The sequence below is a fragment of the Eptesicus fuscus genome, chromosome 12 (genome assembly GCF_027574615.1).
Source record: "Eptesicus fuscus isolate TK198812 chromosome 12, DD_ASM_mEF_20220401, whole genome shotgun sequence".
Classification (NCBI taxonomy): domain Eukaryota; kingdom Metazoa; phylum Chordata; class Mammalia; order Chiroptera; family Vespertilionidae; genus Eptesicus; species Eptesicus fuscus.
In genome coordinates, this window is record NC_072484.1 from 36,100,960 (window position 1) to 36,115,443 (window position 14,484).

The 14,484-nt window shown below is 49.5% G+C and overlaps 1 protein-coding gene across 2 annotated transcripts in view; it reads left to right on the forward strand.

Moving 5' to 3' along the window:
* The window catches only part of EPB41L1 (erythrocyte membrane protein band 4.1 like 1), a 101,231-nt gene extending 90,549 nt beyond the window's left edge, over positions 1 to 10,682 (forward strand). For both annotated transcript variants that reach the window (XM_054724389.1, XM_054724387.1), the window contains 5 exons: positions 1,102 to 1,188; positions 2,015 to 2,098; positions 4,049 to 4,129; positions 4,469 to 4,585; positions 7,336 to 10,682. In XM_054724389.1, the coding sequence (XP_054580364.1) occupies positions 1,102 to 1,188; positions 2,015 to 2,098; positions 4,049 to 4,129; positions 4,469 to 4,585; positions 7,336 to 7,344 (378 nt within the window). In that variant the 3' untranslated portion in view covers positions 7,345 to 10,682. The remainder of the gene's footprint in view (positions 1 to 1,101; positions 1,189 to 2,014; positions 2,099 to 4,048; positions 4,130 to 4,468; positions 4,586 to 7,335) is intronic.
* The last annotated feature ends 3,802 nt before the right edge of the window (positions 10,683 to 14,484 follow it).

Here is a 14,484-nt window from a genome sequence, read left to right on the forward strand (position 1 = left end):
CCCCTGGACAGACGAGGCTGAGCCCTGAGGTGGTGCAGAAAGGGTGAGGGAGAGGCAGGCAGCCAGGCCTCTGGCCAGATGTGGGCCAGTAAATCTGGAGCCAGTTCCAGGAAAACCTGCCCGTCAGAATCCAGTGTAGGACCAGGAGAGCTGGCCCAAGGGCGGGCACTCCGAGGGCAGGGCTGTGTGGAAGGAGCGTGTTGGACTGGAGTCTGACGAACGTGGGTCTAAATCCGGGCTCTATCACTCACTTGCTGGGGAACTTGAACAAGCCACTTCACATTCTCTGGCCTCCAGTTTCCAGCTGTAAAACAGGAATATTAAAATGATTTGTTCTGATGACTAAATGAGATAATGCATCCTTAGGATAATATCTAGTACATATCAAGGACTCAGAACACAGTAGTTATTATGATGTTATTAATAGCCAGCCTATACTGTATTCATACTGTAGATTTCCATTTGCAAAGCTCTTTCTCCTCCGTTAGCCTCATAATGTCTCTGTGGGAGTAGGGCAGGGGTCCCATTTTAAAAAATACTATTACTATTAGAACAGTTTTAGATTCACAACAAAATTGAGCAGAAGGTAAAGAGATTTTCAGAATGCCCACTGCCCCCGCTCACACAGAGTCTCCCCCATCAGCAGCAGCCTCACTAGAGTGGGACATTTGTTGCCACTGATGACCCTACATGGCAGGGCTCCCTTTTTCTAGGTGTATTCATGAGGCCCACAGAGGGGAAGTGGCTCTGCCCCAGGTCACGTGGCTAGAACATGTCAGGGCCAGGACGAGAACCTGCGTGTCTCAGCCCTTTTGTTGGTGCTTCCAGAGAGCAAAACCATGTCTTGTTCACCACAGTGTCCCTCTTGCCAGGCACTCCGCAAATGCTTGCTGAATGAATGAGTGAGTGAGTGAGTGTGTAAGTGTGTGAATGAGTGAGTGAATGGGTGACGAGTGAGAGGAGATTGAACCAAATGATGCCTTCAGCTCTCTGCCTCTACTGTCAACCCTGTGGCCGTGAGAGCTACATGGCCACGTGCCCTGGCCATCCTGGGGGCCACCCACCTGAGACCTGGCCATCTGAGCACTATTGTTTCCCCAGGAGAACAGTCTCAAGTCCGGGAAGGGGGCAGCTGCCATGATCCCAGGCCCACAGACGGTGGCCACGGAAATCCGTTCTCTTTCTCCGGTAAGTGGGCAAGGCCAGCTCAGGCTAGGGGACCCCACGCTGAGTGTGTGGACCCGGGTCCGCAGGTGGCCCGCAGCAAGCGCAGCATGGAGCTCAGAAGGCTTCCCTTTCGAATGCAGCACCAGGAAACGGTATCACTTTCAGAGGCCCACGGGTTCCCTGGTGCCCACCAGAGTCTCGTCCGTTGCCCTCCGTTCCTCCCCCACCCTAAGCAGGGCATTGGCAATGTGGGGGTGAAATGGCGCCTCCCTCTGGTGGTGCCTGTGATGTGGTAGCTCTTTTGCGTCTGCTCTCCTTACTGACCAGGAGGAGCAATGAATGGATTAGGAGTCCAGAGGCCTGACTTCTGGACCTGGCTCGGTCGGTGGCTGCCCCGTGAGCTGAGTCTGTCCCTGTGAGGTCTCCGCAACTCCTGTATTCTCCAGATCTGTCATTCGCATCATCTCGCCCACGAGAGAACACGATCCTGGCTCTGGCAGGGTGGGGGATTGAGAGGGGGCTCCGTTTCCACCTTGGATCCCTCTGGTCATTCTTCTAAGATGCCAGGATTCTTAAATTCTAGCGACTTGTTAGAATTCTGGGCCTTAGGAATCGCAGGTTCTAGGAATCTCAGATTCCAGGCTTTGAGAATTTTGTGGGTCTAGCACTCTGAAGAGTCCAGTATTGCTGAATTCTTAGATTCAATGGTTCGTAGCATCTTGGCTTCCCAACCCACCTTCACGGGACCCCGCCCCAACTTGTCCCTTGGTTTACCCCACCCCGCTTCCACCCTGCAGCGGCCAGCATCCTCACCTGATCCCGGGTGGGGGGTGGTTGTATTCTGCAGATCATCGGGAAAGATGTCCTCACCAGCACCTACGGCGCCACCGCGGAAACCCTCTCCACCTCCACCACCACCCATGTTACTAAAGTGAGTAGCAGCAGGGTGCCACATGGCCCAGCCTGGCTGCGGGGCTTGGGAAGGTCACTGCCATGGTAACGTGGACAGAGCAGACCCGTGGTGTCCCCAGCTTCAGGCGCGCTGTGCGCTTGGTCTGTGTTCCGGTCTGTCCTGGGCATGGACCTGCTCTTCCACATTGACAGCCAGGCTTGGGGGACGAGACCATCTCCTTGGAAGTCATTGAGGACCATAGCATTTGCATCTTATAGACCTTAAGTGCCGGAGGGGTTTAGAGGGGGCGATATAAGGAAGGCTCAAAGAGCGAGAAGGATCTTTTGGGGAAAGTGGGGTTGGCGCAGGGTCTTGGAAAGCCGGGAGGACTTGTGAGGGAGGAGAAGAGAGCGGCAGGCGTTCTACGCAGTGCAGAAGGTGGGAGCAGAAACTGTTTGCTTATTCGTTCACCGAGCAGATTTTACGCTGTGAGGGGCTAGTGGAGGGGCCGTAAGCAATGCAGGTTGTGGGAAACAGGAGCAGCGCTCTCTGGTAGCAAGAAGCAGCATAACGGGGGGCAGTCGGGTTGGACTGGGGCCAGAGGAAGCAGCATAGAGACAAACAAGACAAATGCCAAGACAAATGTGGCGATGGAGGGCCCGAGTCTGAGAGCCATTGCAAAGCCATCAACGTTTCTTAACTGGGGAGTGAGCCAGTGAGAAGGGGTTTAAGGAGAGGAGATTAGATCCACCAGGATGTGCAGGGTGATGGGAGAAAGAAGAGAGTGAGCGATGGAGAGACTAGGGGTGGAGGGCCTGGACCAGGGTGGGAGTCAGAGTGGGAGAAGGAAGAGGAATGGCCAAGAAGGGAGGCATTCCTGATGCGTCAGCCGTGACTCCGCCAATGAAGACAGAGGGCTGAAGACTGGCTGGCATGTTCGTGACTGAGTGGCCAGAAGGAAGCAGGAGGGGTCCCAGGCCAGGGATGGAGGCCTGAGGGAGAGATGCCAGGGAGCCAGGTTGAGTTGCAGGTTCTGCTGAGCTATCTGAAGAAGTCTGATAGGTGGCACTGGCCCTGTATACACTGCCTCAGCCCTGCCTCCTCCTCTGTAGGACTCAGCACCTCTGCACAGTCCCCAGAAAGCACCCACTCTCACCAAAAGCGTTAGTAAGCAATACTGATTTCACTGAAAGCTTTATGGGAAGGTTCTCTATCACACACCCCACCGAATACGGCTCAGAAAACTCTTTTTCCCAAAGTCCCTCCCGGCCCTGCCAACTGGGAGCCCCCGCTTCTTTCTGTCCACTTCTGACTCCAGCCAGAACTTCTCTCAGCCACCACCCTCCTTGAATATGCCAAGCAATTCTACTTCTAAACTTACGCCCAAACTTGCCCCTTCAGAAAACAGTGGTGGTTACCAGTATCGTCAACAAAATTTCTCTTGTACTGTGGTTTGAAGTCATTTAAGATAGAACCTTGTCACCATTCACATTTCATTCATGTGTTCATTCAACAAACTTGCATTTAGCACCTGTCCTGGTCAGGCTGAACAGAGGGGTGGGGAGGAGGGGATACAGAGATGAACCAAAGACACCCCTGTCCCCGAGAGTTCCAGCCCAGTGAGCAAGGCCAGGTCCTGCACAAAAGGTTGGCAAAGGGCAGAAGCCCAGAAACATGAGAGATATGAATCTGGTGTTCGGGGAGTACTGAGGCAGGAAGGTGGAAGGATTGCCAACCAGGGTCAGGGAGAGCATTTGATCTGGGCTCAGGAGTCCTAGAGGGGACAGTTTGGTGGTTGGGGGAGTGGTGGCCACCAGGCCAGATCTGCAGTCTGAAGTCCCACAACCAGAAGAGGAAATATCTGAGGGGAGCCAGGGGAGGTGACTGCTGGTTCCAGCCATGCCCTTGAGGGGTACTTGGACAAGTCCCTGTCACAGCTGCTGGTCCAGCAGGACCCAAGGCTGACCTTGCCTCCCTCCCCCCCTGCAGACTGTGAAAGGAGGGTTTTCTGAGACGAGGATCGAGAAGCGGATCATTATTACTGGGGACGAAGATGTTGATCAAGACCAGGTATGGGAATGAGGAACGTTACTCCCAGTGGCACTGCCCAGTCCCCAATCCCCGCCATATTGGGTTACCCACGGATGGTTGCCCTTGTGGGCTAAGAAGATGTACACTTTCTGCCCATCCTATCTAGACAAGGGGCCCCCAAAGGGAAGGACACTGAATGGGGTTCAGGAGGAGCCAGGAGACTCAGGCTCTAGTCTCTTCCTTTAATTCTTTGACCACTGCCCCTCCCTGGGCCTCCTGTTCTGCGAGCTGTGTACTAGGCGGCTTGTTGGTCTCCATAGTCTCTCCTCTCGTATTTGATGTTCTGTGGCTCCTCACTTTGCTGTTCTTTTCCGCCAGGCCCTGGCTTTGGCCATCAAGGAGGCCAAACTTCAGCATCCTGACATGCTGGTAACCAAAGCTGTCGTATACAGAGAAACAGACCCATCCCCGGAGGAGAGGGACAAGAAGCCACAGGTAAGGCTCAGAAGGCTCAGCAGCGGTGAGAGCGGGGAGGGAACTGTGGCAAGGTCCTCGGAGCGTGGTTTCCATCAGAGAACCCACCCTGTGGCTTGGTCCCTGTCACAGCTTTGACACCCCCCCCCCCGCCCCCCAACCCATCAGACATCATGAATCACAGTGGGGAAGAAGCCTGGTTCCTTGGTTCTTTGGGGTTGAAGGCCCTAGACCCAGAAAAATAAATCAGAAGTGGTAAGAAAAGGGGAGACAGGATTGTCAGTGGGTGCTGAGGTGGGACATATGCAGTAGTTAGCACAGTGCCTGGCACATAGTAAGTGCTCAATAGAAGTTAATTAGGACTATTATTACTATTAACTCACAGTAGGCTAACAAAATGCTGCTCATGTGGACTCTGCGGCAATAATCCAAGAAGAATAAATTATAAATGGTATACTTTAGGTGTCCCTGGTACTTCTAAAGACATCCCATGAGGCCAGAATCCTGTTTACATTTTATTAGTCAATGAGCAAACTTAAAATACAGCCTGCCCCTGTAAGACAAAACCCCCAGGAACCAGCAGAATTGAGCAGAAGGAACACAGCCAGGCTTTGGAGCCGAAACACCTTGCTAGCAGTGTGCCCAGATGAACCTCCCTGGGCCTCAGTTTCCTCATCTACAAATGGAGCTAATCTCTAAAGTGGAGCTGCTGTAATAATTAAACAGCATCTGTGACTCTTAGTTCGAGCGGCTACAACAGAATACCACAGACTGGGTGGCTTAAACAACACACATTTATTTCTCACAGTTATAGGAGCTGGAAAGTTCAAGATCAAGGTGTTGGCCAGCTCAGGTCCTGGTGAGAGCCCACTTTATGGTTTGCAGACAACTGTCTTCTCAAAACTATGTAACAGGTGGCATATCTTCTTGCCTTTTTTCACTCACAGACGGTCAAGTGCTAATAAAGTCATATAAATGCGATCCTTCTCTTCTTTCCCAAGATGGAAAAACTGAGGCCCAGGTTCAATGACAAGTCTTAGCAAGATGATTAGAACCCAAAGCTCCTGCTTTGGAACAGGTCAATTTGGAACAGGTCACATGGCTGAGAGCAAAGATAATCTCTCTCTCGTCTCTTCTTACAAGGGCACCAATTTCATTCATGAGGGCTTCACCCTTATGACCTCAGGCCCCGCCTCCAAACGCCACCTCCTTGAGGATTAGGGCTTCCATATGTGAATTTGGGGCAGCATACCAGGGCGGAGTCGCACAGGCAGATGGTGCGTGGCAGTGTGAACCTGCTTCCTTGTTCCTTGAGGTTTTGCCATGTTTAGGGATGAGAGTCCTGAGTAAGTCAGACCTTAACCCTCCACCACCAGCCAGGTGCACAGGGCCCTGTTTCCACCTGGGTTTCCATCTTGCTGGCCTTTATCTTCTCTCCCCAAATCCTCCAGAGACATCTCTCTGCTCCATTCTACGTGGCCTCTTTCTGGAAGTTCTTCCTTCTTAAAGTTCTTGCTGTGAGTGTGGAAAGCACACTCACCTCACACAGTCTTCTCTTTTCTCTGCAACCTCGCAGGCCAGATGTGTGGCTTCTGCTCCATTATCTCCCACTGGCCTGCCTCCTTACTCAGGGCCTGTCTCTCAAACCCTGCCAGCAAGAGTGTGGCACTTACCCAGTTCCCTAGAGCTTTCTTACCTACAAAATTTTAAGTAAATGGGGAAAAAAAATAATTGACCTGTTCCAAAGCAGGAGCTTTGGGTTCTAATCAACTTGCTAAGTCATTGAACCTGGGCCTCAGATTTTCCATCTTGGGAAAGAAGAGAAGGATCGCATTTTTATGACTTTGTTAGCACTTGACCATCTGTGAGTGAAAAAAAAAAGGCAAGAATGATATGCCACCTGTTGCATAGTTTTGGGTAGTTGCTATGTTCAGGGCATTTTGCTGGGCATCGGAAAGACAACAATAAGTAAAAGACAGTCCTTGCCCTAAAGGAGATCAGAATAGCATGTGGTTATATTAACAACAGCAATACTAATAACAAGAACAGCCTGTATTTATTGAGCACTTGCTCTATGCTGACCCTTGTTTTGAATCCTACTTATAACTAAGGCAGTTATAGGCAGAACCCATTTTACAGAGGAAGCAAATGAGGCCTGAAGAGGTTAAGAAACTTGTGCAGAGCTAGTGGGCTGTAGAGTGGGATTTGAACCTGGATTCAGGATTGCAGAGCCCATGGCCTTAACCAGTAAGTTTTGGAGTCAAACCTGAGTTGGGATCCCAGGCTCCAGTTTCTTTATCTAAACACTTGCACTCTGGGGTTTAATCCCCAGGGCACAGCAGGCCCAAGGAGAACAGACAGGAAAAACAAACGAAAGAAGAGCATGTCATCACGACTAACCATTTCTTAGAACTGAGAGGTGATAGGAGGGAAAAGTGTGCTATTAGCCTCTCAGTGTCACAGGAAACGTGGACAAATTTTCAGGCCAAAGGGAAAGATACCACTTCCCCGGAAACAAACAAGCAAACGTACATGGGCCTTGGAGTCTGACAGATGTGGGTTCAGTTCTCAGCGGCTACTCGCAAGCTACCTGGCCTTAGACAAGTCTTTCTGTCTTCCTGAGCCATAATAAAGGGCCCCCGATAAAGGCTCACTAAAAACGATCTTGCCATGTATTTGAAGATGGGTGACAAAAAGTTACTAACTTTTCTTATCCTCCTCCTTCCTTTGTGTCCCTCCCCGTCCCCCGCTCCCAACAACTCTGGCTCCAGGAATCCTGACCTCTGTGAAGAGATGCTGGCGTTTCTGGTCCAACCCAAGCCAGAGAACCGTTAAGAAGGGGCCTTCGTTCTGGATTCTCCGAGTCAACACCGACGTCCCAGCTGCGACGTACTGTCCCTGATGAGAGACTGGGAAAGGAAAAGCATATATATATATATATAGATATATATAGATATAGATATATATACAGGAAACACTGCATCCTTGCACTGCTTCTGGGGCTGGCCGAGCCGTCGGCCAACAGCAACAACCAACACCTGAACACCTACATTTCCTTTGCAGACAAATTGAAGAATTGCTGGGATTTTTCCGGAAAAAAAAAAAAAATTATAATGCCAATAATCCCTCGCTATCCCCTTTGAAGGCCTGCGGAGCGACGCGAGCAAGCAGCCCAGGATGACTGCAGGAACGCAGCACCGACTGCGCAGCACACCCGGTGGACGGACGGTCCGTTTGTTCTCCAGTGTCTGTGGCCCATGCAAGTGCAAAGGAAAACCCTTTTGCAGCAAAAGTGAGACAAGTCGAAGCAGCAAGACACACGTCGAGAAAGAAAAGACATTTCCCACTTGGAAAGGAGGAGGAGGAACACTGGATTGTTATTTTATGGGTCTTGACACTGGGCTGCAAAATCCACCTTCCTTCCTTCCGCCTCCCCTCCCCCTCACAAGTCTTGTCGTCATTTTCTGTCTCGACTCCCTCCTCCCAGCCCTGCACCCCTTGCCCTCTGTGTCCGGGTCCTGCTGAGGGCAGATGACTCATTTGAAACAAGAAAAGGAAAAGAAAGCAGGGACGGAAAACCATGCCGCGGGAAGGGAAGTAGACATTGTATGTTTATGGTTCTCATTACGAAGGTGCAGCTTGTAGGAGATTTGTATGGATGTGCTTTTAAGTTATGTATATTACATATAACGGGAAACAAATATTAAAATAAACAGTGCTGGTAAGTATGAAGCTGACAGTTTAAAATTATAATTATCTGACTGTGATTGATGTATCCCAAGGTTCCTAGATCTCACTGAACCGGCCCAGCCGAGGAGACCTGGACTCTGGCTGTGGGCTGCTCACAGTAGGAGCTGACGGGTTCAGTGTAGTAATTCAGTGTGTGATGTTTGTCACTGGTTGATTGGTGGGGAGGGGAGGGGTCCCCAAATGGAGAAGTGGGGGTTTGGCAAGAAGGAAGCAACACAGCTGTGGTCCAAGATGCCTTCTCCCCTGGGCAGTAGCAACCAGGGCCTGGTCCATGCTCAGATGTGGGGCCCAGAGTTAGGATTTTGCTGCGATCCCCTGGCTCAGTCCCCCCACCTCCTTAAGGGGGCTTGCCTCCGTTTTCAGCCCTCTGTTTTTTTTTGCCACATGTCTTGCCTTTCCCTGACCAAATCCTGATAGCTAACTCCCCATCCCAAGGGGCGTGATGCCCTTGGCCACTGCAGAGGATGGTAGCTTTGTCCGGCTGCCTGGAAATTCCCAGCTCAGTCTCTTCCTCTACCACTCCTGTTCTCTGTCCGATTCATTCTCTTCTGCCTGGGCTGAAGCAGCCATGGGAGCGACCCCGAACACAGGGTAGGCCCTGATAGGTCAAAGCTGAGGATGGAAGGTGGTGCTGCTCACAGTCTCCATCCGCGTGTTAGACCCTGGCCTTGGAGACCTCCCCTTCAGTCAGCATCTGAGCTCTGAGCTCTGAGCCTGTGCCCTCGGAGTCCCAGAAATTGCCTCAAGACCACAGAAGCCCTTGGAGAAAACCCATCAATAGCCTGGCATGGACCCACGGGGGCTTTCCCAGGCTCTCCTGGCACAAGCTGGCCCCCTGAGCTCAATGAGTCCCCTTCTGAGGGAGCGTGTCCCACTGCACTTTAATTTATCAGCCCCATCTCACCTCCCCAGTCCTGTTTCTAAAGCAGTTGATAAACTCACTCAATAAATATATATTGAGCACCTGCTTGTGCCAGGCACTATTCTTGGATTGAGAGAATGTGGGGCACATGGAGGCACCTGGGAAGCCCCCTGGGCCAGCCTTACATTTCCAACCAGGGCTGTCTCTCTGAGAGCATTTCTGCATTCTCTCCAATTGTTGGACGTTGCCCATGGAGGCCCTCCAGAGAGCCCAGGCTTGTTTGTCAGTTACCCCAAGGATAAATATGCTTAGCGGCTTAGTTGGTGCTGACCTGGGACAGAACAAGAAACCAGAATAGTGTGCCTCTGTGGACACACATGGGATGGAGGGAGAGCAGAGAGCCCTGAGCCTGGGCATCCCATGGCGGAATCAGCCACACACACCCCGGAGCAGGCCGGGGGGCTGCTCCAGCTCCCCCTGAGTGCGACAGCACACTTGCCGTGCACCAAGCTTCTTTTTACATTCCTGATGAAGAAGCCCTTTTCAACCTGGGAGCTCCCACTTGTTCTGGGCCAAAAGCTGGTGTAGCTCCACCCTCTCTGGCTCACCCAGAATTTGGCTCAGGCACCCCGTCTTTGCTGGAACCAGGCATCCCAAACACACTTCAGAGGGAGAATTATTTTTTCTGGGTTCTACACCTGCCTACAGATCCTGGGTGTGTGGCTTCAGTGCAGGGATGAAGTGACCGGGCTTAGCTCATGGGCCAGCTGGGGGTTTGTGGAGATCCCACCAATGCTCTGACCTTCCTTCCAGGAGAGTCAGTCAGCCACCAGGGAGGAGGGGAGCTGCAAAGCTAAATCTAGGGCACTGTTTCCTCCCCATCCTCTTCACAAAGAATATCGACGTTTGTCTTGTCTGTCGTCAACCTACTTTTCCTTTTTTCTTTTTTATATTTCTCGTTTTTTCTGTGCTGCCTCTCCACCCAAGAGACCATGTAGCACAGTGGAGAAAGTCCCGGAGGGCGGGCAGGAGTGCTGCGTGGCCATCCTGGCTCAGTGCCTAGCTCACCATGTGCCATCGAGCTAGTCTTGGGCTCTCCTTGGGGCCTCAGTTTCCGTCGCACTTGTAAAATGACTTGGATAAACCAGATGCTCTCCAGGGTCTTTTTCTGCTCTGCCATCCTACAGACTTTCATTTTATTTTGCTTTCTCGGGATCTTTTCCATCTGAGAGGACAGGAAGTGCCAGGACCTGTTTCGGTTTTTGAATCCTGCAAGCACATTCCAAGACTGGCCTGAAACTGCATGAGCAACATCACTCTAATTTTTCCCCCCCAAAAGCACCTTACCAAACAACTGCAATGCTGTCCTGTTCCTTTTTACTCACACCCCTCTCTTCTCTGGTCCCCACGCTCCCCCACCTCAGTGCTCCGTGCTGTATGCGTGTGCTCTCTGTTCTTGTATACTCAATAAAAGTGAAATAAATGTGTTTGATGCTGAACCACAAACTGCCTTGGTGATGTTCTCTCTCTCTCTCTTTCTCTCTCTCTCCCTCCCTCCCTCCCTCCCTCTTTCTCCCCTTTTCACTTTCTCTCCTCCCCTCCCCCTTGACTACCAGTACAAGTTGGCATTTTGAGAAGGGCTACAATTGAAGTTGAGCGATCCTATCACTTTCATTTTACTAATATTTGCAGCTCTGAATGTGGTACAGGTCTTGCATTAGGATTTGCAATAAGGCAAAGTCCCTGCCTTCCAGGAAGTCACAGGCTAGTGGAAAACACAGGCAAGCAGTCAGAGACAACTCCTGAGTGATCAGCACCAGGAAGGAAACGCAGAGTGGGTCACTAAAGGAGACCACCTTAAATAAGGCAGTCAAATATGGCCCCCTGGGGAGTTATTTTTGAGCTGAATGAAGATAAATGTCCAGTGAGGTGAAGATCTGGAGTGAGAGCATTCTAGGCAGAAGGAAAGGTAAGGATGTGGCCCCCAGTACACAGAGGGGCTTGTGTGTGGAGAGACAGCACAGTCCCACATCCTCTTCCTGAAAAAAAGAGCACCTGGGTCTCCCTGCAAATCCCTCCATGGTAGCCTAGTGGATAATGTAGATAGCAACCCCCAACTTTAGCCTCTGCCCCCTACCTGCGCACAAGTTGCCATGTTCCCATACATAATGCCTGTCTCAAAATTAACTCTGTAAAAAAAAAGTTTATTTAAAAAGGAAACTATATTCCACAAATGGAAAGGATGTCTTCATAAAAATAAATGCAAAAATATTAAAATTAACAACCCACAATCCATGTCAAAGTTAAACTCACCCCTTGGACTACCTGACACACAGGTACTAGCACTTTCCTTTGTATTCTACTAAGTGACTCACCCCAGAAAACCTTCCTTTTTTTAAAATTAAATTTATTGGTGTGACATTGGTTAAGAAGATCATATAGGTTTCAAAGTGTACATTCCTATGATACATGATTTGTATATTGCATTATGTGCCAGACCATCTTTCTTTTTTAATTTTTTAAAAAATTTATTGTTGAAAGTATTACAGATGTCGCTTTGCCCCCCCCCCATTAGCCCCCTCCTCCCTGCACCCTCCCCTCCCAAGCCTTTTCCACACTATTGTCTGGTCCATGGGCTATGCATATATGCATATAAATTCCCCAGTTAATCCCTCTCCCCCCACCCCCATCCCCACCTTCCCTCTAAAATTTATCAGTCTGTTCATGGTTCTATGTCTGTGGATCTATTTTGTTCATCAGTTTATTTTGTTCATTAGATTTCACATATGAGTGAGATCATGTGATACTTATCTTTCTCTGACTGGCTTATTTCGCTTAGCATAATACTCTCCAGGTCCATCCATGCTGTTGCAAATGGTAGGAGTTCTTTCTTTTTCTATTGCCACGTATTATTCCATTGTGTAAATATACCACAGCTTTTTTTATCCACTCATCTGCTGATGGGAACTTGGCCTGTTTCCAAATCTTAGGTATTGAAAATTGCGCTGCTGTGAACATAGGGGTGCATATATTCTTTCTGATTGGTGTTTCAGGCTTCTTAGGATATATTCCTAGAAGTGGACTCACTGGATCAAATGGGAGTCCCATTTTTAATTTTTTGAGGAAACTCCATACTGTTTTCCACAGTGGTTGCACTAGTCTGCCAAAATCTCAGAAGTGAGAACCACTGCTAATAATCTGGTGCATTTTCTAACAAATTTTCCATGTACATGTATTTTTCCAGAGTTGAAGTTATCTTGCACATAACTATTCTAAATACTTTTTAAAACTTAAACCCTGAACATTTTCCTATAATTTTAAATACTAATACTATTTCTTCTATTTTTAAAGATGAGTCATTAAATGATACAAAATGCTATGCAGTGAAAAGCAATTCTTCAACCCTCTGCAGACTCCAGAGGCAATTGCTTCCAGGAGTTTTGTGACTCCTTTTCTGAATTTTCCCAGTAGGTTTCCTTTAGCTATCTGTCACTCTTGGGGTTGTGCAGTAGGACTTGGTTTGCACACACCCTGGATCTGTGTCTCTGTCTCCCATAAATACAGGATCGGCCTTTGTGCTACTTGGGAATAACCTGAGGTTGTTTCATCTACATCGGTGGTTCTCAACATGGGTGGAGTTATTTTGCCCGCCCCCGCCCCCCCCCCCGGGAATACTTGGCAATGTCTGGAGGCATTTTTGGTTGTCATAACTGAGAGGTGTCATTGACATCTAGTGGGTGGAGGCCAGGGATGCTGCTAAACGTCTTATAATGCACAGGACTGCCCTGCAACAAAGAATCATCTAGCTCCAACTGGCAATATTACCAAGGTCGAGAAACCTGATCTGGATGGACATGTGACCCACAAAGTCAGACTCCCGGGCCACCTACAGCTTCAGTGCCCACAATTCAGTGCCCTGCAATCTCTGAGAAGATGAGCCCAGCTGCAACAGGAAGCTCTGAGACCTAAGACTGGGAATAGGAAGGGGTGAGGAGGGAGCTGAGCTTCTTCATGCAGGAAATGAAACTGACACGACAGGCTGAAATTGATACCCATGACTGTGACTGATAGAGGCCATCTCTGGTTAATCTGGCAGCAGCTCATTGTGATTAACCATGACTGCAGGGCCCGCTCTAGTCTGTAACCACTAAGAGATGAATTTTGACTGAGACAGATTGGCATGTCCAGTGTCACTGAGGAGATGTGACAGACATGCTAAGGAGCAGCAGCCTGGAGACAAGAACAGCCAGTCAGACCTTGGTTTGCATCCTAGCTCTGCCACTCTCTTGCTGTGTATCCTCTCTGAGCCTCAGTTTTCTCTTCTGTAAGTCAGGGATGCTAACGCCTGCTTACTAGGGTAATGTAAGGTTTAGAAATCATAAACGAATGGCCTACCCTATGGGTTTTGGACTTACCTAGTCAGCCCTCACAATCACATAAGCCAATTCCTTAATACAAGCAATAAATCTCTTAAGATACACTGAGTGGCCAGATTATTATGATCTCTGAACGCATAATAATCTGGCCACTCAGTGTATTTGTATCTCAAATGGGTACCAAAAGTATTCTAGACTTTTGCTGGAGATCACCCACCTATTTGCCCTGAGCTTTCTATCAGCCAGTGCAAAGGGGAAAACTGATCAGGTGCACGATTTATAGTATCTTTGATATCAAATAAATGAGGTACTCAAGAGAAGTACACCGAGTGGCCAGATTATAATGCATTCAGAGATCATAATAATCTGGCCACTCAGTGTATATCTCCTTTTAATCCTGCTTTCATGGATGGACCCTGACTAATACAACCACCCAGCACAGTGCTAGGCTTTCAAATAGAAGCTATTTATTAATACCAAATTGCTGTCATTAATTAAATGCATAATATAGGTACTGAGCTGAACCGTTGTGCCTGGCTTTGTGCTAGATTCCAGGGAAACAGTCGAGAACAAGACAGGCAGGTTCCCGCCCTCAGGGACCGGTTACAGCCTGACCGAGGTATTAGATTAGACCTGTTTGGCGGGAGGACACTGGTGATTGTGGCTGGAGAGACCGAGATGGTGACCTATTGCTACTGAGACCAGTTCTCTCTGGGCTGGAAGCTGGGTTTCTGAGGCTCTCTCTTAGGCCTGAGTGTGGTTGGAAGTTAAGACTCCGTGACACTGTCACTCAGGTAGACGTTGGCTGACCAGGACCACGACTGAGCATCTGACAGTGGCTACTAAGCAGCCATGACCCTGACCCCAGCTTCAGTAACCAGGACTGATTGAGACCAGCAGATCTTGGCTGGTAGATGTGTTTCTGAAACGGG